General features: G+C 31.9%; 1 protein-coding gene and 1 long non-coding RNA gene across 2 annotated transcripts; one reads left to right on the top strand and one right to left on the bottom strand.

Moving 5' to 3' along the window:
• The first annotated feature begins 4,925 nt into the window (after nucleotides 1-4,925).
• LOC127722356 (uncharacterized) lies at nucleotides 4,926-9,880 on the top strand. Its single transcript, XR_007991708.1, has 3 exons — nucleotides 4,926-5,097; nucleotides 6,872-6,944; nucleotides 9,714-9,880. It is a non-coding gene; the product is annotated as an uncharacterized LOC127722356 (long non-coding RNA).
• A 1,365-nt stretch (nucleotides 9,881-11,245) lies between these two features.
• Nucleotides 11,246-24,789, bottom strand: LOC127722248 (endoglucanase F-like). Its single transcript, XM_052229144.1, has 10 exons — nucleotides 24,750-24,789; nucleotides 23,690-23,860; nucleotides 21,653-21,837; nucleotides 19,540-19,699; nucleotides 18,459-18,570; nucleotides 17,578-17,728; nucleotides 16,413-16,569; nucleotides 15,514-15,679; nucleotides 13,627-13,817; nucleotides 11,246-11,283 (listed from the first exon to the last, which is right to left on the bottom strand). Exons 1-10 carry the CDS (start codon nucleotides 24,787-24,789, stop codon nucleotides 11,246-11,248), a joined length of 1,371 nt encoding a protein of 456 aa, XP_052085104.1.
• Between the last annotated feature and the right edge of the window lie 271 nt (nucleotides 24,790-25,060).

Genomic DNA, 25,060 nt, shown 5'->3' with positions numbered 1-25,060 from the left:
GTTTTACGTCATGCCAATATGGCTCTAAGTTAAACGACACGGATTGCCAGACATGTGAATGTTTACTAGGTAAGAAATAGTTTTACGTCATGCTCGTACGGCTTCTTGTTTGACGACAAGGATTGTCAGACATGTGAATGTTTACAAGGTAAGATATTGTTTTACGTCATGCCCATATGGCTTTAAGTTAAACGACAAGGATTGCCAGACATATGAATGTTTACTAGGTTAGATATTGGTTTACGCCATGGACATATGGATTTAAGTTTGACGACAATGATTGTCTGACATGCGAATGCTTATAATGTTAGACAATGTAATGTTTTTGAAGAGCAATTTCGTTTTTTTAAATATTTTTTAACAGGTTTAAAGTACCATATTCGTCGGAAAATGACTGTTCCAAGGTAGGAATTATGAATTGTTTTTCACTCGTTTCATTGCTTGATATAACGTTTGATTTTGTCAGTTTATGTGGACTTTCCCTTTTCATGATTTACTATAAAGTTCGGTATTTTGTGATACTTTTTTTACATTTTTTGTTGATAAATGCAATATGATACATGGAAATTTGTCCAGTGAATCGGTCTTCATTGTTTTTTCAGCATGTCCAAAAGCAATATGTACAAAACCATGTGAATATGGCTTCAAATATGATTCAATAGGTTGTCAGACATGCGATTGTAGAAGTAGTAAGTATAACTTTTGTTTATTGTTGTTTTTTTTTTCTACACAACTTATTTCTCAATGTTTCCTATCTATTTAATTCAGCTTTAGTCATTGTTGAAGGCTGCACGGTTACTTATAATTTCTGTGTCAGCTGGGCCCTCATGAAGAGTTGTCTCATTGGCAATATGAATCATAACACATATTCTTTTTTATATTAGTTTTGATGTTTGTAATCTGTTGTGATGTGACAAACAATTTTAAGGAATAATTCGTTCATCAACCATGTGTTTCAATGCTATGACCAAACGTTTTTATAGCAGCATACCACACCTTCTTTTTTTTGTACCTCGGGATTCATTGATTGACAATTGTTTCTCAGATATTTTTTTCAAAATATATTAGTTTAATGATAAAACTACCGGTTCAAAACTTTCGAAATTATTCAATCGAAGATATTCTAAGTAGAACATTTAATGTTGTTCGCTCGTCTATGCATTTACATCAATGTAGGTTGTTAATAATATTTAGCAAAGTTGTTGTGCATAATATCCGGATTTGATATTTGCATTGTGTTTGTGATCTTCTTTAAATTGATTTTGGAACACAATGAATATTCTCTTTTCACCTCTAAATGTATGACTAAGACATCTTTGAAATAGTGCCTATTTCTGTTATAATTACTTATGACTGTTACCTTATAATTTATTTTATTGAAGAAAATAGTATTGTCATGTTATGGCCTTGATCTGTGTTGGAACTTGCTGACTGTTACAAAAGAAATATGTATAGTTAATTTTTCAAATAGGTTTTAACATGAATATGTTACACTAAGAAATTAAAAAAAATGTAGATAGGGATGTCACTGGATAATTCTTTTGTTCGTTTTTTTTTTTTTTTTTTTGTTTGCTTTCGTTTGTTGTTATTTTTCTCCTTTTTTTTTCTTTTTTTTATTTACAATTCCTGTACTCCTATCTGTTTAAAATTATTAATATTTATATATTTATTATTTATTTTACATTTTTTGAACTTTTTTCTTTGATCTATTCTATAGAAAATGTCAAATATTTCCAACTATTTATAACAATGACATTATATTGTATGTGTGTCATGTATATGTTTTAATTGTTGGACATAAAACAATCAAAATTAAAAAAAAAAATCTTTGAAATAGTGCACTTTTGAATTATTCCTGTAATGTTTTCATTGCAAATTGGCGAATTGTCTTCGTTGTTTGTCGAAGTTTAATTTTGGTCGCTTTTAAGTTGATGAGTTCTTTTATCTCTTTGGAACATTCCGCCTATTTTTTTTGTTTTTTATCTAGGTGAAAATTTCAAAAGAGACAACTAGGTATAAAGGTATGATCAAAAGTAAAATAACAAAAATACCAATCTCCAAGGGAAATTGAAAACTGAATGTCTCTTATCAAATGACAAAATCAAAATCTTTAACACTTCAGATGAAAGGAAAACAAATGCCATACTCCAGACTTGGTACAGGCATTTCTGGTATATAAAATAAGGGTGTCTTAGAATTGGATCTGCTTTGCGAAAAAATGTTAAGAATGTAATATGAGCGTTTTGTCTACATATCACTAATAAGCAGCGCTTGAATGAAAACATTTTTTGTGGCAAACTGGAATACGTGATGTAGTGTATTGTTTGTTTTTATTTGTATGTCCGTTTTTTTCGAAAGAGATGGGTGTTTCTTTTGATTGTTATACTTTTCGTTTTTTATGATTTCTTTTATAATGTATAAATGTTTAATTCAAACGATAATAATGTTTTTACTGTAAAGAAAAAAAGGAAACAAAAGATAATACTTCAATAAAGCTTTTAATATAACAAAATAGAGTGAAGCGGAACATTAAAATTTGAATCATAAACTGAGTGATTTATATCGTACATTTAATTTTATTCAAACGATAATAATGTTTTTTACTGTAAAGAAAAAAGGAAACAAAAGATAATACTTCAATATAGCTTTAAATATATCAAAAACATATAATGAAGAGGAACATGAAAATTTGAATCATAAACTGAGTGAATTATATTGTACATTTAATAAATTGAAACAATTGAAAGTAGACGGCAATCTTCACAATTAATCTTAGTTTCGGACTGCAAATATTAAAGTTTCTTAAACTTATATTTTATCATAGACCTTTTAGAATTTGTCAAATTCAATCTACTTAAACTTCGTTGAAGTGATTTTAAACGAATGATGTTTCACAAAAATATCTTTTTAAACGTTAAGATGAAGTCATAATACTTTCATTATTAAGGGTGTTCGATTGCATTAAATTTAGCGCAGAATGTAAATTCAACATATGGTATTTCATACTAACCACAATTTGGTGTTGTAAAATTGTGGAACTGTTTACATAAATTTATTTGATCGATTCCAAATTTTTAATCACATTCTTCTTGTCGAGTAACGATGGAGTAATAAATCTCCGTGAAGTTTGTTGATGGGTTAACGTAAAGTGATGAATAGAAATAACAGTCGTCCTCTTTTGTTCTAGATTGGCAAAACTCCGATTGAAACTGGTCACCGAATTAGTATTTGCATGAAAAACTCGACATAAGTCACATGCAGAGCAGGAACTTTATCCCCCACCCCCGAGTAGACCTTCGCTATTCTTTTTTCTTTTCGTCGTTTTTCCATTTTTGCCATAGCGTTATCAGTTCTTCCTAGAATGATGAGTAATTTTCCCTGGTAATTGCCACCTCATTTTTCAAAAATAAAAAATTCGTGAAATTTGTTAAGTCCTCAACAACACAAAAAAAAATATGTAAACACCCTAATTTTCGGTCATCGATTTTGATTAATTGATTGATTGTCTGGCGTGACAAGTATGTGTAGTTAATCAATTAAAATTTGTTTAGGAAAAGCATGTGTGTCATGTACCAGGTACAAATAAGTATTTATAAAAATAAGAAAATAGAGGTTTACATATCTCTATCGAAATAACCCCAAATAGATATAGGAAAATGTGGTATGAGTGCCAATGAGACAACTCTCCATCCAAGTTACAATTTATAAAAGTAAACCATTATAGGTCAAGGTACGGCCATCAATACGGAGCATTGGCTCACACCGAACAGCAAGCCAAAACATCTTTTTGCACACACCCAAATTTTAACCTTTGTTTCATTATAAAATGTAATAAAATGGTCTTTCCGACGTTTAATTATAATGACTTCGAGTCAACATAACCCTTGTATTGCGTTTATTTCAGTAATGAAAACAATTCAAAGTATGACAGCTTTTGTCAGATGGAATGAACCCTTTTTTTTAATGAACGATGTTTACAAGACGTAGGAATTGAGCCACTAGTCTACTAGTCTGATGTTATACTTATGCTATGATTTAAACGATAGATTTGATTTTTCTTATAGTATCTTGTCCTGCAAGGCTATGCATATATGCGTGTCCGAAAGGATTTAAACTTGGCGAAGATAGCTGTCAGACATGTGATTGCAGAAAGGGTATGTAATTAACATGACATATTAACATAATATACAAGTATTTCCATTTAGTGCAGTGACAAGTTAATAGTGTCTAGTTGTCAACTTTATTTATTTATTTGAAATAATATTGCTGTTAATTTAATAAAATCGTATTCAGTTTCGTCCATTCGTAGATTTTTCGCTTCAATTTTCATATGTACCGAACCCATTTTTATCAAATACCATTATATATTATTTCGGAATATAAGCCAAGGAAGAATTTATTTCATAGTAACCTATTAAAGTATGTTTAATGTAATCTCTCAGTTGGATATCTTTTATCTTCGTCGCTTTGGTTAAGAATTTAAATGCCCAATTAAAACTTTATCATAATGTCAATGGTTCCGCTCAAAAGTTATTTAAGTCGTACACTATCGGCAAAAAAAAAAAAAAAAAAAAAATAGGCACTCAGTTAGACTTTTTGTCGGTTTTCTGTTATGTTTCAACAATATTTGCCTTACTTCGAAGTAAATGATTAATTCATGGATTGATTGTTGCAATTATTAAATGTAAATTCAAGACGAGACCAAATTTACATTTATACAATAAAGAAGAACGAACGCGATGAAAGGCGGGAATTTGCAAAAAGTTTAGCTGAATTTTTATATTGTTATTAATTCTTTTTGATAAACGATTACACTGAACTACTTTATCAAGTATGACTTTTCAGATAATTATATCTTTGTTTGACCAAATGTATCTGATTGACAACATTAAAAAAGATCTTTATGTTCTTGACATTTCAGGAATACCTTGTCCTCCTGAGCCTAGTTGTCCTCCACCAAATTCACCGCATCCATTTTGTCCTGGACCGTGTATATACCAAAATAGAATTTTAGATGGCATAACGTGTAGAGTCAACTGTTTTCGTGGACTTCAACCACCCCCTGGTAGACCAGGCGATCCGTGTCCACCAACGGGGGTATGAAAATTAGAGAGCAACCATTGAACTCCAAAAAAAGGGGGGGGGGGGGTTATGGTTTTTTTGTCTGATTCAGAATTTTTGTTTTAGTTTTTAGACGCTATCTTGGGAAAAAATTGGATTCAGAATATTTTTTTTTGTCATCTGCTTGTCCTAAATATTGTTTGTCATCAAATTGGGGATCAGGATATTTTATAAGGAAAAAATTACCCCCCCCCCCTATTTTGAAGTTAAATTGTTTTTCCCTTAATAGATACATGTTACAGCAATGGTAAATAAATTAAAATGGACCTAAAAAGGGCATGATAAATACATCATCTGAGACTTTGTAATCTTTAGTTAACAAAATTCGGAGCTAATAACACTTCCAGGGCACCTGTGGGGTCGTGTTACCCAGTCGTTTGTTTAACATGTTCGGTTTTGTGTACTTTAGCTTGTCCTTTCGCCGTTTTTCTTCTTATATTTTTTTTTGCCATTTCAGTGTCAATAAGTTTTCGAATTTTGTGTGTATCGCTTCGGTATCTTTCGCTGTTATGTTGTGATTGTCTTTTGTTCTTCATGGTTAGTCTAGTATAGTTATATTGTATCTCCAACTACTGACCATATGGAATACTGCAAATGTTTTGTCCGTCAGCACGTACGTTTTGTATTAGCTTGTCGTAATGTTCTATTGTATTGCTTATTTGTGTGTTATTCTGTCCTGTATGTTCTTCCATTTATGTGTATTGTAGTCCTTCGTGTAATGTTGTCATTTTAGTGTTATATTTAACATTGCCATTAAAGTGGGAGGTTTGGCTAGCCTCAAAACCAGGTTCAACCCACCATTTTTTTCTTAACATGTCCTGTACCAAGTCAGGAAAATGGCTGTTGTTATCTTATAGTTCGTTTCTGTGTGTGTGTTGCATTTTAGTGTTTCTGTTGTGTCTTTGTTCTCCTCTTATACTAGTATCGATGTGTTTCCCTCAGTTTTAGTTTGTAACCCGAATTTGTTTTTTCTCATTCGATTTATGAATTTCGAACAGCGGTATACTACTGTTGCCTTTATTTGTGTCATTATATGAGAAAGAAGATGTGGTATGATTGCCAATGAGGCAACTCTCCACAAGACACCAAATGGACCAAAATTCCTTATACTCAGTTCCTCTCTATACATGCAATTAAGGAATCTTTTATTGATTTGATGCAAATTTTATTTGAAGATTTTTTATTTTTACTTTATTTTTTATGCATACAAAACTAATGTTTTAGTCTCTCATATCATAAAAAGGTTAACAGAATATTTCAATTATAATCCAAAGGATTCACTAGCATGTAGAAATATGGTAATTCATTGGTCCTCCTTCTATCGACAGTAAACATCTTCCTTAAGTGGGACGTCTGTTTTGCTTTGCTGGGTGTGTAAACTCAAAGTCAAGTCTGTTTAGAATGGGGACTTTAAATGATGCCACGTGTAATTGCGTTAAGAACCTTTACAACAAATTTGTATTATAAGGTATAGTTTTTGTCAATATTAAAAAAAACAGTCATTCCAGATTTCCACCAACTGCCCGTGTCGTTTATATTGTTTATATGTTCTCGCCCTGATCATGCATACACACTTGTCACTAAACGTGTTAAGCAAACAACAATACATCAACCAACAAAAATAAACCAAATGTTCTTTCAATCAAAATTTCATACAGCACTCCGGGATAAGACTTATGATATAGAAGTCATAAATAGACTGAAAAATCATTTACCCTATGTAACTTTTAATTGCAAAATAATCTTGTAGTGTCCAGGCAAACCAACTGGAACAGCAGTTCAACAAGATTTCCCCCGAAATCCTCCAGGAACACCCCCGGGAAGTAAGTTTATATAGCAGCATTTACTTCGGTAAACTGTGTATTATTTACACAAATACAGGGTCAAATCGTGTCAAAAATGTAATGATATTGCTAACGATAATATTGAAAGCCATCTTCTAGTGAAAGCATAACTTATATCTATTTTTCAACTAAAGAGCTAAGTATGAATGTATTCAAAAATCCCATTTAGAAAGAAAAAAAAACATATATTGTACTTATACTATGTACATGTATGTACAAGGTCGTGTTTTTGAGGCAATGTTTAAGATTGAAATGAACGGTTTTATACTTAAGTCTGTAAAAACAACCTTTATGAATTATATTTGTCTTTAAGTTAGTTTGGTTAAGTAATAGTTTAGCGTTCACAAGCATTATATATGTATGTCAATCTAAAACAATAAGGATCGTGTTATTCAACACAACACTGCAATGCTGAAATTCCAACTAATTCAATGAACCAGAATTGTTTTTTTATTTATCAATATAATTTTCCGTTCCAGATTGTCCAGTAGGAAATCCATTACCAGGATTTAACTGTGGACTTGTACCAAACTCCGACAAATGTCCATCAGGATCTTTCTGTAACGTCGACCCAATGGATAGATTTGGTGTATGCTGCCTGAGTAGGTGACGTTTTCCTTGAATGCAATGGAAATAATATAGCATTCGAATTTACAAATAGATATTAAATAACACTTCAATAGAAAAAACATATATCACCAAAATCAGGGAATCTATCGTGTGTATTCTACAGAAAATAAGGTGCTACTATATTGTGAATAAAGTTTATTCATAAATTAGGGGCATTCCGTTTTGAATTTTTCTCGGAGTTCAGTATTTTTGTTATTTTACTCTTTACCTATTTTTTTTTCTATAGAGCGTGTCTTACGAGCATTTTTTTTGATAAATTCAATTAATTCATATGTATCCTTCGTTTCTCTTTTATATCTGTATATGAATGGATATATTGTAAACAAAGTATGTTGAATAGATGTCCGTTCGTTTCTTTGTCTCTGTCTTCTGCTTCCTGACCATTTGGCGTAAAACAGATATCAGAATTGTGTTGCTTGATTTTGTGTTTGTTTTTGGAATTTGATGGTCGTTATGTATTGGTAATACTTTCTGTCCGGGAGTTTTTGTATTTTAAAACACTTGGTGTATTTTAAATTGTAATGTGGATAAACATAGCATTGGACCGTTTATAACAAAGTATTCCCTTTTTTAACTACGAATTCTATAAGTTGAATACGGTCCATCGGAACGTGGAATATTTTATCAGTTGAAACGATGTTTATTATCCAAAACATTCATACTACAAAGTGTGTTATATCAATATTAAATTATACCAAATGATGTGATCAACCTAAATACGTTCTTCGTTTTTGTTTGCCCGTATCGGCATAGTCCCATCACTGTAAGCTTTATTGGATTATTCTAATAGCAATGCTTTCAGCATTAATAACCAAGTGTGTTACCAATATGTAAACTTTAAAACAACATGTAACATATGTTACTAATGAGGTTCAGGAAAACGAGATTAATTCTTTATTATTTATTAAGATAAGGAGATGTGGTATTATTGCAAAAGAGACAACTATCCACTTTAGTTGGAATGAAGTGGATGTAAGCAATTATAAGCGATCTTACAGCCGTCAACAGTGAGAGAAACCCATAACATATGGTCGGTTATAAAAGGCTCCAATATGAAAAATATGAAACAATTCAATTCAGAAAAATAACGGCCTAATTTATAACAAAACAATTTACGAAAAACAAATATTACAAACATGAACTACTGAATTACAGGCTCCGGACTTGTAATTGGGATAGGGACAGAAACAATGTGGCGGGTTAAACATGTGTGTGAGGACTCAACCTGCCTCCTTATCTTACACGTAAAGTTTAATCAATAATGACGGAAACAAGTACACATTTTTTTCTCTGTAACGATCCGGTTTTCTTTTTTACAAAATCTGAAATCCTATTCTAACGCCATCCAAACAAATATACGAATATAATGTTATTGTCTTGCACAGAGACCTTATTACTTTATCACTGATTTAAAGATTCAGTTATGTGTATAAAGCATGCATCACCAACCATGCAAGTCTACATTCAGTTTAACATAATTATACTATGGTTCTTATTATTCATTGCCTGTTCACAAATAAAAGTATTGTTTGAAATACTAAGGACTTTATAATTCAAGAATATATTACCTTAACTGCATTTAAAAAAAAAAAAAACTTTCGGAATTTCTGACCTTCATTTGTTATTCGGGCATCACTGTGCAGTCTATTGTTGACGCGTCTCCTGTACACATATTGTACTCTGGTATATACATATGGTGAATGTATATAATTTAACAATTTTGAATTAGGTTTTAAAATATCTGATTGTGATTTTAAATTGGATAATGAGTTCGTTTTCTTTGTTCGGAGATATCAATGGTTTGTAATTATATCTAATTGAGGTCGTTTGGCATTGCATTTTCTACTCGACAACTTATATTGAAACTGGTTGTATCTCCGTATCTCACAGAGCCTGAGTTAGTCTGACTAATCAAATTTAAATGACAGCTACTGTTTCAAATTGATTATGATTTTATTTATTAATTAAAGTCATTCCTCTGTGTCGCACAGATATGCTGTGATCGCTTATTTGATGGACTACCTCGTGTACAAGTTTATCAGGTTTCTTATACCGTGTAAATCCGTGTTTTTTGGTGAATTGTTTTGAATCATTGAATTGATATGTATTCTTTTTCAGAAAGCCGTTGTCCAGTTGATTCAGGTTCTAATGCCAAATGTTATGGACATTACCACAGATACTGTAAGGATGATTCATCGTGCCCTAAAAGGACAAAGTGTTGTAAGCAGGGATGCTCCTACAAATGTGTAGATGCTGTTTAACTTTCATTGATTATATCTTTTAAAATTAAACAACGGTAATACACTGTAAAATGTATGTTTTATTATTTGTGCAGCTTTTATTGTTCAAAAAGTAACAAACAGCAGTTGATCCCATTTATAATGAAATTTGATGCGACTGTCATACAAGTGAGAGTTCTAGCGAGCTATGAAACCGGGTTCAATCCACCATTTTCTACATAATAAAAATGCCTGTTCCAAGTCAGGAATATGACAGTTGTTATCCATTCGTTTGATGTGTTTGACCTTTTGATTTTGCTATTTGATTAGGCACTTTCCGTTTTGAATTTTTCTCGGATTTCAGTATTTTTGTGGTTTTACTTTTTATTGATTTAATCTTTTGAAAATAAACAACTGTAATACACTGTGCAATGTATGTTTCCTTATTTGTGCAGCTTTTATTATTCAAAAAGTATCAAACAACTGTTGATCCCATTTACGGGCCATCCAAACATGCTTAAGATAAAAGTCACTCAGAAACTGTATAAACGGCTGTCATTTTGAAAAGTAATTAATCATGTTCGAAATCAGCCGTCTGCTGGACAAAACGAATGGCTCTCTCCTAGTTAGTCATGGAAACAATTAATGGCCAATACAATTTTCTATAGGTCTCAGTTTAATTCATCAATTCTGATTTTTGTAGATTAAATAAAGGATCTAAGGTTTCAAGCAATGGCTAATTCATTTTGGTCTAGTATATTATTGATCGTTTTGACTATTACAGTTTCTGTCTTAAAATCAATAGTTTATAATAACCAGGCACGAGTTGAAAAACTGCGTATATCGTTTGACAAGGAATATATGTTTTCAGGAAAATGTTTTCATTTAGTTTTTTTGTGTATGATGATGGAAGTATGCAGCAGCTTCGTTTTTACTATAATTTATTCCAATTCATACAAGTAAGAGGTTTAGTACTATAAAACCTGGTTCAATCCACAATTTTCTACATTTAAAAATGCAAGTACCAAGTCAGGAATATGACAGGTGTTGTCCATTCGTTTGATGTGTTTTATTTTTTGATTTTGCCATTTGATTAGGGTCTTTCCGTTTTGAAATTTCCTTGGAGTTCAGTATTTTTGTGATTTTACTTTTTATTCCAAAAGCAACTTATGAGCCAGCTTTTAATAAAACAAAATTGTTCAGCGGTTGTATAATTTTCGTAGTTCTTATGTTTTATTCCATATAGTGTGATTAGAAGACACTCCTTTACTTTTTTATTATTTAGGTTAAAGAAATTTGTCAAATTCTGAGACCAGGTTAAACTCAATTTAGATCAGGCTTGTGTGTTTGCTATAAGTTTAATTCGATAAGGTTAAAAATAAGTCAAGTATATGACAACTTGTTTTCTTTATTTTCAAGACAACACAATTTTCAATCCAGAATGTTTCTAAGGTGTAGTGACTTCAAACCTGTAAAATAATAAGTTTCGTTATCGTTTTCTATTGAGATAATACATTTTGAATTTATTGAAATTTGTATGAAAAAGTAATATTCTTTTTTATAAAAGAAAACTAAAGTATTTGAACAAATAAGTAACATAATTAATAATGTATAAAGCATAGCAAATTGCATAATCTCTGAAAGCATGTTGTAATGCAGAGTATCGGTTTATCGACTTTAAAAATCATATCCAAAATATGTTGGTGGCTAAATCATAACGACAGTCAGTTGATGTATAATAAAGGTCAAGTCGATGTTCAAATTGGTTATATTTGTAATAGTTTATATACTTTTAAGGCAAATGATAATTTCTGGGTGTGTGTATTCACTATTGCCACACGAAAACAATTGTTTCAAGAACGATTAATTGTTGATGTCTCGTTTTGCTGGGTTTTTTTTTTGTCTTGACTACTTTCGTTGATCTTTATTTTTACTCTACTTGTTTTTTGTCTAAGTTTTTAAAAGTTGGTTTTATCACAATCTAGTGGACGTAATTTTGGTTTGCAGAAGAAAATTGTTCGGTCAAAAACTGATTGTGATTCAGCAGAAAAAACCCGTGTTTACAGAGCACAATAGGCCGTTGCACAGTCCAATGGACTTTGGGTAATTGTATTGTTCGTACCCCACAATAAAACTAACGTTGATTGTTAATGACGTTTTTTACCAATCACGACGCATTTGTGCACATTTTGAAAATATTACCCATCATTCATTAGATTCTGAAACGACAGATTATCAAACAACTGTTTTGATTTTTCCTTAACACATGGACTTAAATCTCCTAAAATAATCACATTTTTTCAACAATATGTATATTGAAAGGGACACAAACAATTCGAAATTGCAAGCACAATATTTACCGCGGGAACGGATATGAACGGGATATCAATCAAATCAAATAATCAAAGCGTTTGAAGGACGTCATGTTAGAATATAAAATAATCAAATTAACCAATATATAATATATATATATATCATATATTTACAAGTCTAAATTGAAAACAACGTTCAAACCTATGATTGCGTTGGATACAAACCGCAATTTTTATACGTGTGCATGTGACAAATTTCGTTGTGGAAGGGTCTAAATACGGCACAAACAACATTTTCCAATTGACCATAAGAGTGAAAAAATATATTTTAACAAAACGCATTTGACTAACAGGTCGAACAACTGATGTTCTTTAACCCTGCTGACTGCCATTGACGATTGCCAAATAAATTGATTACAAGGTGTAACAAAATGGATCTCTATATTAATTTAATACCAAGTAGAAAACAATAAACTTGCGGCAAAGATGGTAAACCACAACATGAGGTGCTAAATTTTTTACACCATATCCGGATTTCGACAATTAATGTCTCTTCGGTTATGTTAGGGATCGAAAAGTATTTGGAAGGCCAATTAATTTACCCCAATTTAGGATAGACTATTGAATTTTAAAGAGTCAAAATAGGATGAACGAATTATATAAACCGGAGGGAAAATATAATACAAGCCCAAACGAAATAAATATAAACAAGTCTAAATTGAAAACAACGTTCAAACCTATGATTGATCACAAGGTGTAACAAAATGGATCTCTATATTTGTTTAATACCAAGTAGACAACAATAAACTTGCGGCAAAGATTGTAAACCACAACATGAGGTGCTAAATTTTTTTTTCATCATATCCGGATTTCGACAATCAATGTCTATATCATATATTTAGATATTTTGGACGAGGTGGAACGTTTGCAAATTTGAAGAAAAGTTTCAGTTATGTAAAACTCAATGAATGTAAACATATAATGTAAATTTCTCCTTATCAGACATGTTGGTGAGTGATGGACCTATACTCTCTTCTTCCTGAAATATTTTTTGCCTTTTCTGTTCTTCTTGAATGGGCAAAATTTTATTCATTTTCATTCCCCTTTTGAAGAGGTGATCATAATCTCTGTTTTCTAAAAATTAATACCATGTTCAATATTAAGATAATTATTACATAATCCTTTAATATAATTAGATATCATGTGTCAGTCTAACTCTATAGATAAACACATTTGTAATCTTTTTTTTTCTGTACGCTCTCGGTTTGTTTTCATTACAGTTTTTTTTTTGGTCATTAAGGAGACTTATTTTCCAGAAATCTGTATACCTTTCAGGTAATATGTTCTATAACCTAACATACATTACGCATACTTTGAACAATGATAGCTTTGTAAAACAGAGAATAAAATTAGGTTGTTAAAAAAAAATCAGTCTCAGTGTTGCAGAGATAAAGCTGGGCAATATTTTCTGTGATATTATTTTAGGGTTATGGTGATTACCTGAAACAGCGCCTTGAAAACCAGCATTATAATCCACAGCCACTTCGTTTCGGACATAATCCGAACGTACGTCATCGTATTCGTCATTTGGTCCCGGACCTCCAACTATGGCACCGTACAAGACGTGTGGATTCGAATACTTCATTTCATAAAAATCATGTGAACATGAGGCTGGAATTAGCGGACATGAGCTACAAAAAATGTTTTATTACGGTATGAGCTGTTACAATATCAAAACTTAATGATATATCGAGAAATGCAAAAGTGTGAAAATTGCTTAATTCATTAGTTACACGAATATTTTCTGAAATATTCATTTTGAACATGCGGTTGTTGCATAATACATGTAAGCATTTTAATTGGTACTGAAGTGTACCTTCCAGTTTACTTGTTCACATATCGTTGTCAATATAATGAAATTTGATGTGATTGTCATACAAGTGAAAGGTTTAACTAGCTATAAAACCAATGCCTGTACCAAGTCAGGAATATAACAGTTGTTATTCATTCATATGATATGTTTTAGCTTTCGTTTTTGCAATATGATTAGAGACTTTTTGTTTGGAAATTTTTTCTCCGGAGTTCAGTATTTTTGTGATTTTACTTTTATTCTAATCATGTTACACCATATTCGAAAATCTTCAAATGAATGTACTACTATTATCCTTTTAATTGTGAATAAATACTTCAATATTTGATTTGTTCAATAAGATGTTTTTTCGTCCGTGGTATTTAGATTTAGGTAGATAATGTCTTCTTCATAATAGGATTAAAAACGTGAAATTAATTGTGATGGTTATGTATGGCTCACTAATGGAACAGTGGGAGTTAGATAAAAAAAAAATCAGAACGATAACGTGTTCATACGATATGAATGATAATCCCTGTCTGTACTACAATTTGAGTCGGATTTTGAACTTGCTGGTTCACACTGTATGGAAAATCTGGTCACACTACCCGGACAAATTGTTCCCACTTTGTGCCAACCAGTATCAGCTCCTACTCCTGCCTAATACGGCATGTTTAGCAACAATTGTTATGGTTTTAAAAGGACGGGCTCGAACCCCACAAACTTCCACTCTCGTGCCGTGAATGCTTTCAAGAGAACACCGAGGTGATCTTTCAAATCGAAGGTCGATTGATCAAAAACAGAAGGACTGAAGAGTTCAAATCATTTGTCATTTATTTCCTAATGGGGAAGCATTTATACATCACTGCAGAGAAAATAGGAATTTCTTAGTCGTAAAAATATTCTTGATTCGTGTTTTTAAACATGATTTTCTTAATATAGGGTTACTTCCAATGCGATTGTTATTAGAGAAAATGTTCAAAGGTTAGATTGATGTTTAGTTGGTACATAACACAACAGGAAAATAGCTCTGTAAAAATCATCTAATACTGCTATACTAGTATATCCAATGACAAGTGTTTGGTTCAAGTATTTTTGGCTTTTTTATCTTTGTTAAAGGGTCACAGTGAACATTTTGTCAAAGTTTTATGAAAATTGAACAAGCATAAAATAATTTTAGTCAAGGTGTTTGGTACCACCATAAAACTTTTCAATTATTACGTAATCTTACAATCTTTTAATCTTGCTTTAATCGGGTGCCACATATGGAGTAGAATCTGCTTACCCTTCCAGAGCACCTGAAATTACCTCAAGTTTTCGTGGAGGTTCGTGTTCCTCAGTCTCAGTTTTCTATGTGCGCTATCGTTTGTTTGTTTGTATTTTTTTCTTTTTTGGCCAAGACGTTGTCAGTTTTTCTTTACTTATGAGTTTGAATGTCCTTCTGATATCGTTCGCCTCTATTTTAACTAAAGGACACGTTGATCGAGCTGACTGGTAAATATAGCCAGTGAATCAGGAAGAATCAGATATAAACTCACGCTGCTCTATGATGTTCATGTGATGGAGGGTTAACTCCAAATCCTACAACATAACTCCTTCCAGTATCGCCTAAGATATAACCTAATTGACCTTTAGCCCAGTTTCGATATTGTGTAGGGTTAATTCCAGCTTCAGCCGCAATAAGTGCCATAAAAGCATTATTTGCTACGAAGAAAATAAAAGTTATTTTAGTTTTTGAACATAAAAGCATGTGCCCTTTTAAAATAAAACCAAATAAAATGTACTATAATTCGGTAATACATTTTTTATAATAATATCACCAGGAATACACATATCTTTACATTAAAATGTTTGATTTAATACTTACGCACATTAAAATAAGAGAACATTGATATGAGAAGATGTGGCATGAGTGCCAATGAGACAACTCTCCATCAAATTCATAAATTGTAAAAGTAAACCATTATTGGTCAAAGTACGGTCTTCAACAATGAGCCTTGGCTCACACCGAACAGCAAGCTATACAGGGTCCCCAAAATGACTAGTGTAAAACCATTCAAACGGAAAAAACCAACGGTCTAAAACACATACATAAGAAATCAGTTACGTTCAACCCGCTTTTTTTTAAAGTTTACTTTCATCAGAAATGATCAATGTCAAAAGTATTTGAAAACAATGATTGTATAATTACGCTTTACATTAAGTTATCTGTGTGAAGATAATTTATTGCCTTAATTATCATATGAATAAACATTGCTTAGTCTTTAGTTTTCTGTGTTGTGTCTTGTGTACCATTATGTGTCTGTTTGTCTTTTTATTTTTTAGCCATGACGTTGTCAGGTTATTTTCTATCTATGAGGTTGACTGTACGTCTGATATATTTCGCCCCTCTTTTAAATATATTTTAGCGAAAATAAAATGTATAATTAAACATTACCAGCATGTCTGAGAGAACCCCATTTAGTTCGGAATGCCAGGCCTTTTGGTGTGTAGGGAACTGCATCTGGACCTGTCGCACCAGGTAACCAATTTGTAAAAGTAGTTTCAATGTCTTGCTTATAAACATCTTTCTTTGTTATCTGGTATAGCAAAACCTTACAAAGGAAAATCGAATAATGGTATATTAGCTTCTTCAAGACAATTGTTTCGGGTCAACAGACTGCGAAATCTCTTTTAACTGTTGAAAAAAATATTTTTAATTTCAAGAAATTTGAACCACAAAATTTCAGAAAAAAATATTAATTGGATATATTGTAGTTTAAACAACACAAATTTGAATCATTGAAAAGCTTATTGTATCACTAATTTTAGAATGCGTTAACAACGAAATTTTATTTTTTTCTCTGTTGTGTAGAGATGTGACCGCTGAAAAATAATTAATTAAGTTTAGACATATTGTCACTACTTGCAAGGGCGCCTTGACAATCGCACAATAACTGGATACATTTCATTGGATATATACTTGTTATACAGACACTAATTTTTATCATCGACAAGCTTGATTTATCAATACTTATAGGTTGCACTTTGTAAATACAGCTGTTTCTCAAACCACGCCTCTTTTGGGGAGATATATAATATTCATAGATATGTTAATTTGTTAATGTACTGGTTCCCATTTATGATCTCTGTGTTTCATCTCATAGAGACATCACTTGGGAATGTAACCAGTATAGAAAAACATGGTAGCGCCTAAATTTTAATTCTTAGGAGGTCCAAATATGAAGGTAAGGGTAGTATAGAATTTTAGTATAAGTTTAAACTCTTAGAAGTTCAGGGCATATAAATGTTGAAAATATGCCGCACAGCCCTATAAATTGACCTTTGAATAAAATAGTAGTGCATATAAACTTTCCGTTCTGGGATATTATTTTTCACGAAACTTCATAGTAAAAGTGTCACAGTTTTAGCTGCAAAGGGAGTTCCTATTGGAAATTGCATTGTCTATATTTACAGAATTGCAACCTGTAAGTATGTGATTAAAACGTGCAGCTAATTTTTTTTAAGATTTAACTTTCTTAAGTGTTCTGTACCTAATGAAACAAGTAGAAACAAAAACATATTTGTTTTCCATTACAATTTGATTCTGAGTCTAAACCTACCATTGATGCAGTAAATTTGCTTCCCCATGATTGTCCCCACTGATTTCCGTGTTGATGAAAAGATTCAGCATCGGTCAAGTACTGGGTGTTATTTGTTGATAAGTATAACATGGCTGCTGCAACTGCCATTTCATCTTTATATTCATCTGATCTGTAAACCACATTAAATTTTATTATCACTACTTTACCCCAATAATTTGGTTTTTTTTCTCGAATGCCGTCACGAATTGGTGCATATGTACTTACAGGGACGTGTTTTCGTTGTCTTAAATGTAATGACACCATCAATTAACATTCCAATTTTTCAGCTTCAGTGCAGACGCAGATCCAATGGCAAGTAGAACATCCTGTTTTTTATATTGTGTTTGATATAATATAGCATTCGTGATTGATCAATTTGACTCGAGTTGCATAAAACCAAACAATCTTCACAAATTAAATCAATTATAACATGCGTATACAAGAACGAACTATTTAGACACAAATGATAGCAGACTAGCACATGCATAACATGGATAGAATGTTATGACTGCATAAGACACATCGCTGACGCTAGGACCAAAAGAAAGCAAACAAGTAAGCAATCATAATAGAAATTTGAAGAAGGATATGTGGATGAAGTTATTGGACTTTGTGTGACAGTTTCAGGTTTCAAATAGGATTTGAGGTACATATTTTAAGAAAACCAGCTGCAAACATAAGTAGAGCTTAATAAGTAGAAAACACAAACTCATTTGAATAAAAACATATTAAGACATGTGTAATAATTTTCTACATCTCACAAATTTGAAAACACGTAAGAAGGGACTCAAATAAACCTACAAGACTTATGTCAATTTCATAAATATTCTTAAAATATCAATTTCATTTAAGTATCATACCCGTAGAAGGGGCCGGCTTCCTTAACACTTTGACTATATATTCCTGGATAAGTCTTTCCAAATGTATAGATCTGTTTTGAATGATTCAATAGCTTGGCAGAAAACGCTGGATCTAAAAACATGAACATATAACTCATGCATGTCCAATCTGTATGCCATATTACAATCTAATATATAAAAAGTGAAACCTTTTACTTTTGCACTTGCATTACGTGTTGCTTAGTCATTAGTTTTCTATCTTGTGTCTTTTGTACTGTTATTTGTCCGTTTGTCTTTTTTTTATTTTTTAGTCCTGGCGTTGTGAGTTTATTTTCGATCTATGAGTTTGACTGTCCCTCTGGTATCTTTTGCCCCTCCTTTAAACGGTTTAATTTGGTAGACAACAAGTATTTTGTTATGTTATGGTATTATAACTAAGGTAAATTGTACGGGCAATGATGACAATATTATACATTGGTCATAGTTCGTGTTGGTCAAAATGTGAGAATGTCAGATGAAAATTAACCATCAGCGATAAAGAGTATGCATCAATGAGACAGTAATATTCATTAACATAAACAAATCATGAAAATTAAATGTCTTTTTCTGTATTATGTGTACCTTTCTCAAGTTTCAGTATACTTTCATATGCCTATGTGTATTTATTTTCATGGCGACTTATCTTTACAGGTACATCAAATGTACTCTTGAATAAAAAAATGAATACTTTGGAGAGGGGTTAGATTTTTTCAAAATTGTATCATACGAAAAAAAACTGCATTTGTTTACTTTCGATTTTTCCTTTGTTAAACTGCTGTTTATATAAACTTCAAGTTCAAACTTCAATGTATTAAACATGTTGATAAAATTTACGACGGTAAGCATTGCATGTTGTTACAACTAACATTAATTATCTTATACACATTGATTTCGAATATCCAGTGTTAATTTTATGATCGTTCCCCATTGATCAAAGTTATCTTTGTTTTTTTTTGGTGAAATGGGAACACTTTTTATAGTATTTATATTTTGTAATACATTGTTTAGTATGTGTCTATCAATTTCAACAGTGTTAACATTTAGGATCTTAAGTATTACCAACCTTTATCTTTAAACACCATTGATGCAACAGCCATTGCGGCTGCGTATTCCCCAGCTATGTCACTTCCTGGTTTATCAGATGTAACTTTAAATGATGGTCTTGCCATCTTCATGTCCTCTGGTCTTCCCCAGAAATTGTGATCTAGATTGCCATCTCCTACCTTCATATAACATGATTTTTATTATTACAAGACCGTAAAAAAAGGTCAGCTCCCTCTGTCCGTTATTCAACACTATTTTCATTAACGAAAAGGGTGTGCTACCCGTCCTTGAACCTTTGAAATAATTGTGAATAACAAAAATAATATGTGACGGCAATAAATGTCAATAGCTTAAGTTTGTGCCTCTAGTCTAATTTTGACCTTAAATCAGAAATAAAATGCTTAAATAGCCGTGAAACATATTCACGGAGAGAACAACCACACATACATAGATAACTATTAACATTTCTACTTAAACGTTAAAATTTCTGATGTTATATCATTTTCTGTTTTCAATAAAGGCAACAGTAGTTTACCGCTGTTCGAAATTCATAAATCGATTGAGAAAAAAACAAATCCGGGTTACAAACTAAAACTGAGGGAAACACATCAAATATAAGAGGAGAACTACGACACAACAGGAACACAACACTAAAATGTAACACACACAGACAAGAACTATAATATAACAATGGCCATTTTCCTGACTTGGTACAGGACATTTTAAGAAAAAAATGGTGGGTTGAACCTGGTTTTGTGGCTAGCCAAACCTCCCGCTTTTATGGCAATGTTAAATATAACATTAAAATGACAACATTACATGGCAGGACTATATCAAATAAATGGGAGAACATATAGGACAGAGAAACACACGCATGATAGCTATCAAAAGGTACCAGGTTTATAATTTAGTACGCCAGACGCGCGTGTCGTCCACACAAGACTGACCAGTGGCGCTCAGATCAAAAAAGTTTGAAAGCCAAAACAAGTACAAAATTAAAGAGCAGTGAGGTCCAAAAATTTCAAAAATTTGTGCCTAATACGGTTAAGGTTTTCTGCCCGGGATAAGAACATCCTTATTATTTAGAATAATTCATACTTTTGCAAACAGTAAATTTATAAAAGTATAACACCGAAGTGGTGACTAACTACAGAATAGATACGAATACATATAAATCTGTCATTTTTTTCAGCCTAGTTATTGCAATGCAGAAATGTGACTTGCAATGTCACATTGACTTTGTAAACACGAAACATGTGTTGATATAAAAGATATATCTGATAAAGTTAAATGCAGGCAATAACGTTATCCCCTTATATATATCATACAAAACAACAAACTGTTTGAAAGATATAGCTTTGCTGATTACATAGGCGTGCTTTTTTCATGTATCGGCCGCGTTAATAAGGATCACCTTAAGAGGAACTAGAAATGATAAGTCAACGATGATAGCATGAATGCTTTGATAAATGTAGTTGAATAAGTAACGGCACGTATCACTTCCATGGCAGAAATTTCGCACAGCTTTCCGAATAACTTCTTTGCACTATGACACAAGTCCTTAGTTAACTTGTTGATGTGTTTTGTTTGGTAAGTTTAAGAATATCCAATCATGCATGTTATGTTTGATATGTTGTTGTATTGACTTCCGTTCTGTGTAGACTTTTAGTCGTACACCAAAAGGCTTAATTTATTGACCTTGAAACATTTGCATATTTCATACGTAAAAGTTTGTGATTGGGTCGTTTTAATGTTTACACCTTTATACTCTTGTATGCACGGTATACTAACATAATTTCGGAAAATACACTGTACTTTCACATATTTAGGCAAAGATATTTCTTTTTTTTTATTTATCTAGCATTAAATTGCATGAAAATTGGAACATGTTGATTTGAAAATGGTACTTGTTTAAACAGTATATTCAACATTGGTTGATTCGATTCCGTATACTTTATGTACATTTTCTTTTCTCCCCTTCATGAGAGAGGTGAGTGCATTATACCTAACTACAATCATTTGTCTTTTTACAAATAATTACTTTTTATTTCTTCTTTTATTTATAGATAAAATTAATCATTTGTTAAAATGTCTTCATTTATTTAAAGATAAATAATTAAAAAAAGCTGTACCTGAAAATAAAGTTCATTTTGTCCTGTATGACATTTGAGTAACCATTCTAGTGGCCAACGAATACAGTCATACATGTCATCCAATTGTCCACTGGCCTGGTAGGCGTCTTTGTATTGAAGGAGACTCCATGTTAGTAAAGTTACAGCACTGGCTTGGGGAAATCCAAATTTAACATGATCACCAGCTACAAATACAATAAAAATCTATCAAATCATTAATAACAATTCAACAAAAATAGTACATCTTTGATGAAAGGTGTGTCTGTTATCCTGTAGTGAAAGTATTAGATTGCATGTCTTATGTTTTTTTACGACCTTGACTGGCTATTAAGCCTTGCATGGTCGGGATTGCATGTGGCCACATGTTGAGCAGGATATGCGTACCCTTCCAGAGCACCTGAGTTCACCCTCGGTTTTTTATGGGGTTCGTGTTGTCAGTCTTTAGTTTTCTGTGTTGTGTTTTGTGTGTTATTGTTTGTCTTTTTTTCTTTTTTGGCCATTGCGTTGTCAGTTTATTTTCGACTTATGAGTTTGAAATTTCCATGGTATATTTCGCCTCTTTTTCATAAAAGGTTTTTTTAGATAATACCTTACATATTTAAATAATCACTGTTATCAAATAATATTAATGATTGATATATAAAATATACTGTATTGAGATAAGAACAACTCTCAACTGTTGAAAAGTACTGCAAATAGAGACGACAGATACTTAAAGGAGATTCAAACTCAAAGATAGAAAACAAAATGACAATGACATGAAAAAATCGAAAAACGTTTATCAGACAATTACTGTGGATTCATTTATTTTCGTGGGTACCAATTTTCGGGGATAAAGCATAACTTGCATTTTCGTCGATATTTGATTTAGTGGTGTTGCTAAAATCTGCATAAATTACTATAGAATATGTGAAATTCTTTTGAGCTTGGAATTAGTGGTTCCCGAAAATTGGCATCCAACGCATAATAATGAAACAGGTAGAAATCTACTGACTGAGAAACACGAACAAAGTGAAGAATTATTGGAAACTTTAGATGATAATTAATTTCATTGAAAACAAGAGATCTGTTTCCTAAAGGTTTTATTATTTTCTGAAGAATGTTATTTAATTTACAAGTTACTCAAGCCTTAGTAAAAAAATGTAAAACATAAACCCAAGGAAATATGGATATTTTGCACTTTATTGTAGCCTTGTCTGACAAAAAACGTAGGTTGTACCGTAAAAAACCGAGTTTATCTACCGACGCAAAATAGTTAAGACTATTTTGAAATATAAACAAAGACGTTCCATTTTCAGTATTTTTGGGCTAGAATATATCTCAATATCATAACTCGAAAATTTAAAATACATATAAACTCAATTGATACGAGAAATTTCAAAAATCATGGAACGTATATACAAAACATTGATGACTGCAAAAAGAAGTATGTATCATTACAATTGGTTATTTGTTATGAAAATACTAAACACAAAAATAAAAGAAATATGAATGGCATTTAAAAAAAAAACATCATTGCTTTTTGCTAAAATTAACTGTTTTAAAACAGACATTTGCAGTTGTTAATAGCATTGCCAGATAACTATTGGATTCACAAAAATGAACATGACTTCCGATACACTTTGCCATTGAATTGATTTTGATTTTTCGACGGTTTGACTAAACACTTAAACAAAGTAAACGAAAGCGCGTCTCGCGTACCAAATTACAAGTAATCTTAAAAACACACGTTATTGCTTTAAGTTAGAAATAAACCTTTTAAAACAGACATTTGTAGTTGTAAATAGCATTGCCAGATAACTATGAGGTTCACAAAAAATGAACATGGCTTCCGATATACCTAGCCATTGAATTGATTTTTCAACTGTTTGATTAAATTCTTAAACAAAGTAGACGACAGCGCGTCTCACGTACCGAATTACAAACTAACATGACTTACTCATGGGAGTAAATCAGACAAGAGTGAACCCATGTGCTAACACGATTTGTGTCTCTGTTATTTATTTTCATCAAATTGTTAAAAGTTTCTGAACGTACCATCATACCATCCACCTGTTAAATCCTCTCCATTTTGTCCCCTGTCGTTCAGTGCTGAGTCTTCTCTCCACGGTATTTGATTATTAGCAGGAAGTTTGCCAGACCGTTGAGCGCGAAAGAACATTATAGATTTCATTAGGACTTCGTCGTAATTATACTTTGTTCCGTCGTCTGCAAATATGATTTAAAAGTAAATAATGATAGAGATTTCTTTCTTTTTTTGTGCAGGATTACTGCCTGAAACGTTGAAAAAACGATCTATTATACAAAACCACGGACAGAAGAACCCCTGCATATTAAGGACAAGGTGAAATAAAAACTGCATCGAATAGTTACAGGAGTTCCTTAACATTCATATATCCCGGATGTATGATCTGCATCTGTAAAGTGGCATCCGTAATTTTTCGATTCGAATCACTAAATTGATTATGAGTAATTAATTGGTTGCTCGATTCTTAACATCCAATTGCATTTAGATCATGCATTGTTATGACTTTAACCTATTAGCAACTAGTAAGTGCGGTTTATAAATGAGATATATGCGAACATTTTGTTTATGAAACATATAAATATAAATATTTGAATTTGAATTGTTCAGAAATGTTTACTCTTATTGAAATACAATGTCTGATATGCAAGTGGGCAAAGAATTCGAAAATCTGACATATTATCCATTCAGCAAGAATTGCAAAGTGGGTGGGATGTAGGGTACACAATTTAAACGGCCACTCAAAACAATTAGGATCATAACGTCATCTAAAATGCCTGAACATAAAAGTGGTATGACTTGCTAATAGTTCAGATATGTTCCTCATAGTATATTATGTATATTGCAGACTTTTTGTTGTGTCAACGATTTAACATACCAAAGTCCATCTTCTTGAAAGACCGGTAAATCTATTGACATTTGAAGATAAGTTCAAATTAAATCGATTCGCTGTGTAACTGGTTCACACACATTCATTATGAGCGTCGAAATCAAGAGATTTTTTGGAATCACTTGAAACTTTATATATATAAACCACATTATGATAATATTCATTCTTGGAAAGTAACTTACTGTTCGGTGGTGTTGGAACATTATAATTGTCGTGCCCCATGTTTTGCAAAAACGCCTTCGCAGATGGAACACTTCTGTCCTTTGTTGTTCCCTCGATCATAACATCAAACTGGTGTTTAGTAGTCTGAATGCCAGTGTGATCTTTGTTAACAAGATAATGAACTGTCTCATTGCTCGAATCTTTAACATATTCCATGCCGACTGGCGACTAAAATGTAAAACACAGCTAGTTTGTTACGTCATTGTATAATTATAAAGCATACATGCACAGACAGACGTTACTGATGCTTACATCACGCTATTCGGAACGG

The sequence above is a fragment of the Mytilus californianus genome, unplaced genomic scaffold (assembly GCF_021869535.1).
Source record: "Mytilus californianus isolate M0D057914Y unplaced genomic scaffold, xbMytCali1.0.p SCAF_12, whole genome shotgun sequence".
Lineage (NCBI taxonomy): Eukaryota > Metazoa > Mollusca > Bivalvia > Mytilida > Mytilidae > Mytilus > Mytilus californianus.
Note: the sequence above shows the minus strand (reverse complement) of the source record. Positions and strands in the feature narration are given on the sequence as shown.

What these genes read in the sequence shown, in the direction of transcription:
- LOC127722248 (XM_052229144.1), bottom strand. Translation starts at nt 24,789, where the DNA reads ATGGGGCACGACAATTATAATGTTCCAACACCACCGAACA. An exon ending in GAAGCCGGCCCCTTCTACGG is followed by an intron (nt 17,729 to 18,458) that starts GTATGATACTTA and finishes TGTGGTTTACAG; the next exon opens with ATCAGATGAATATAAAGATG. An exon ending in GGGTTCTCTCAGACATGCTG is followed by an intron (nt 15,680 to 16,412) that starts GTAATGTTTAAT and finishes TTTTCTTCGTAG; the next exon opens with CAAATAATGCTTTTATGGCA.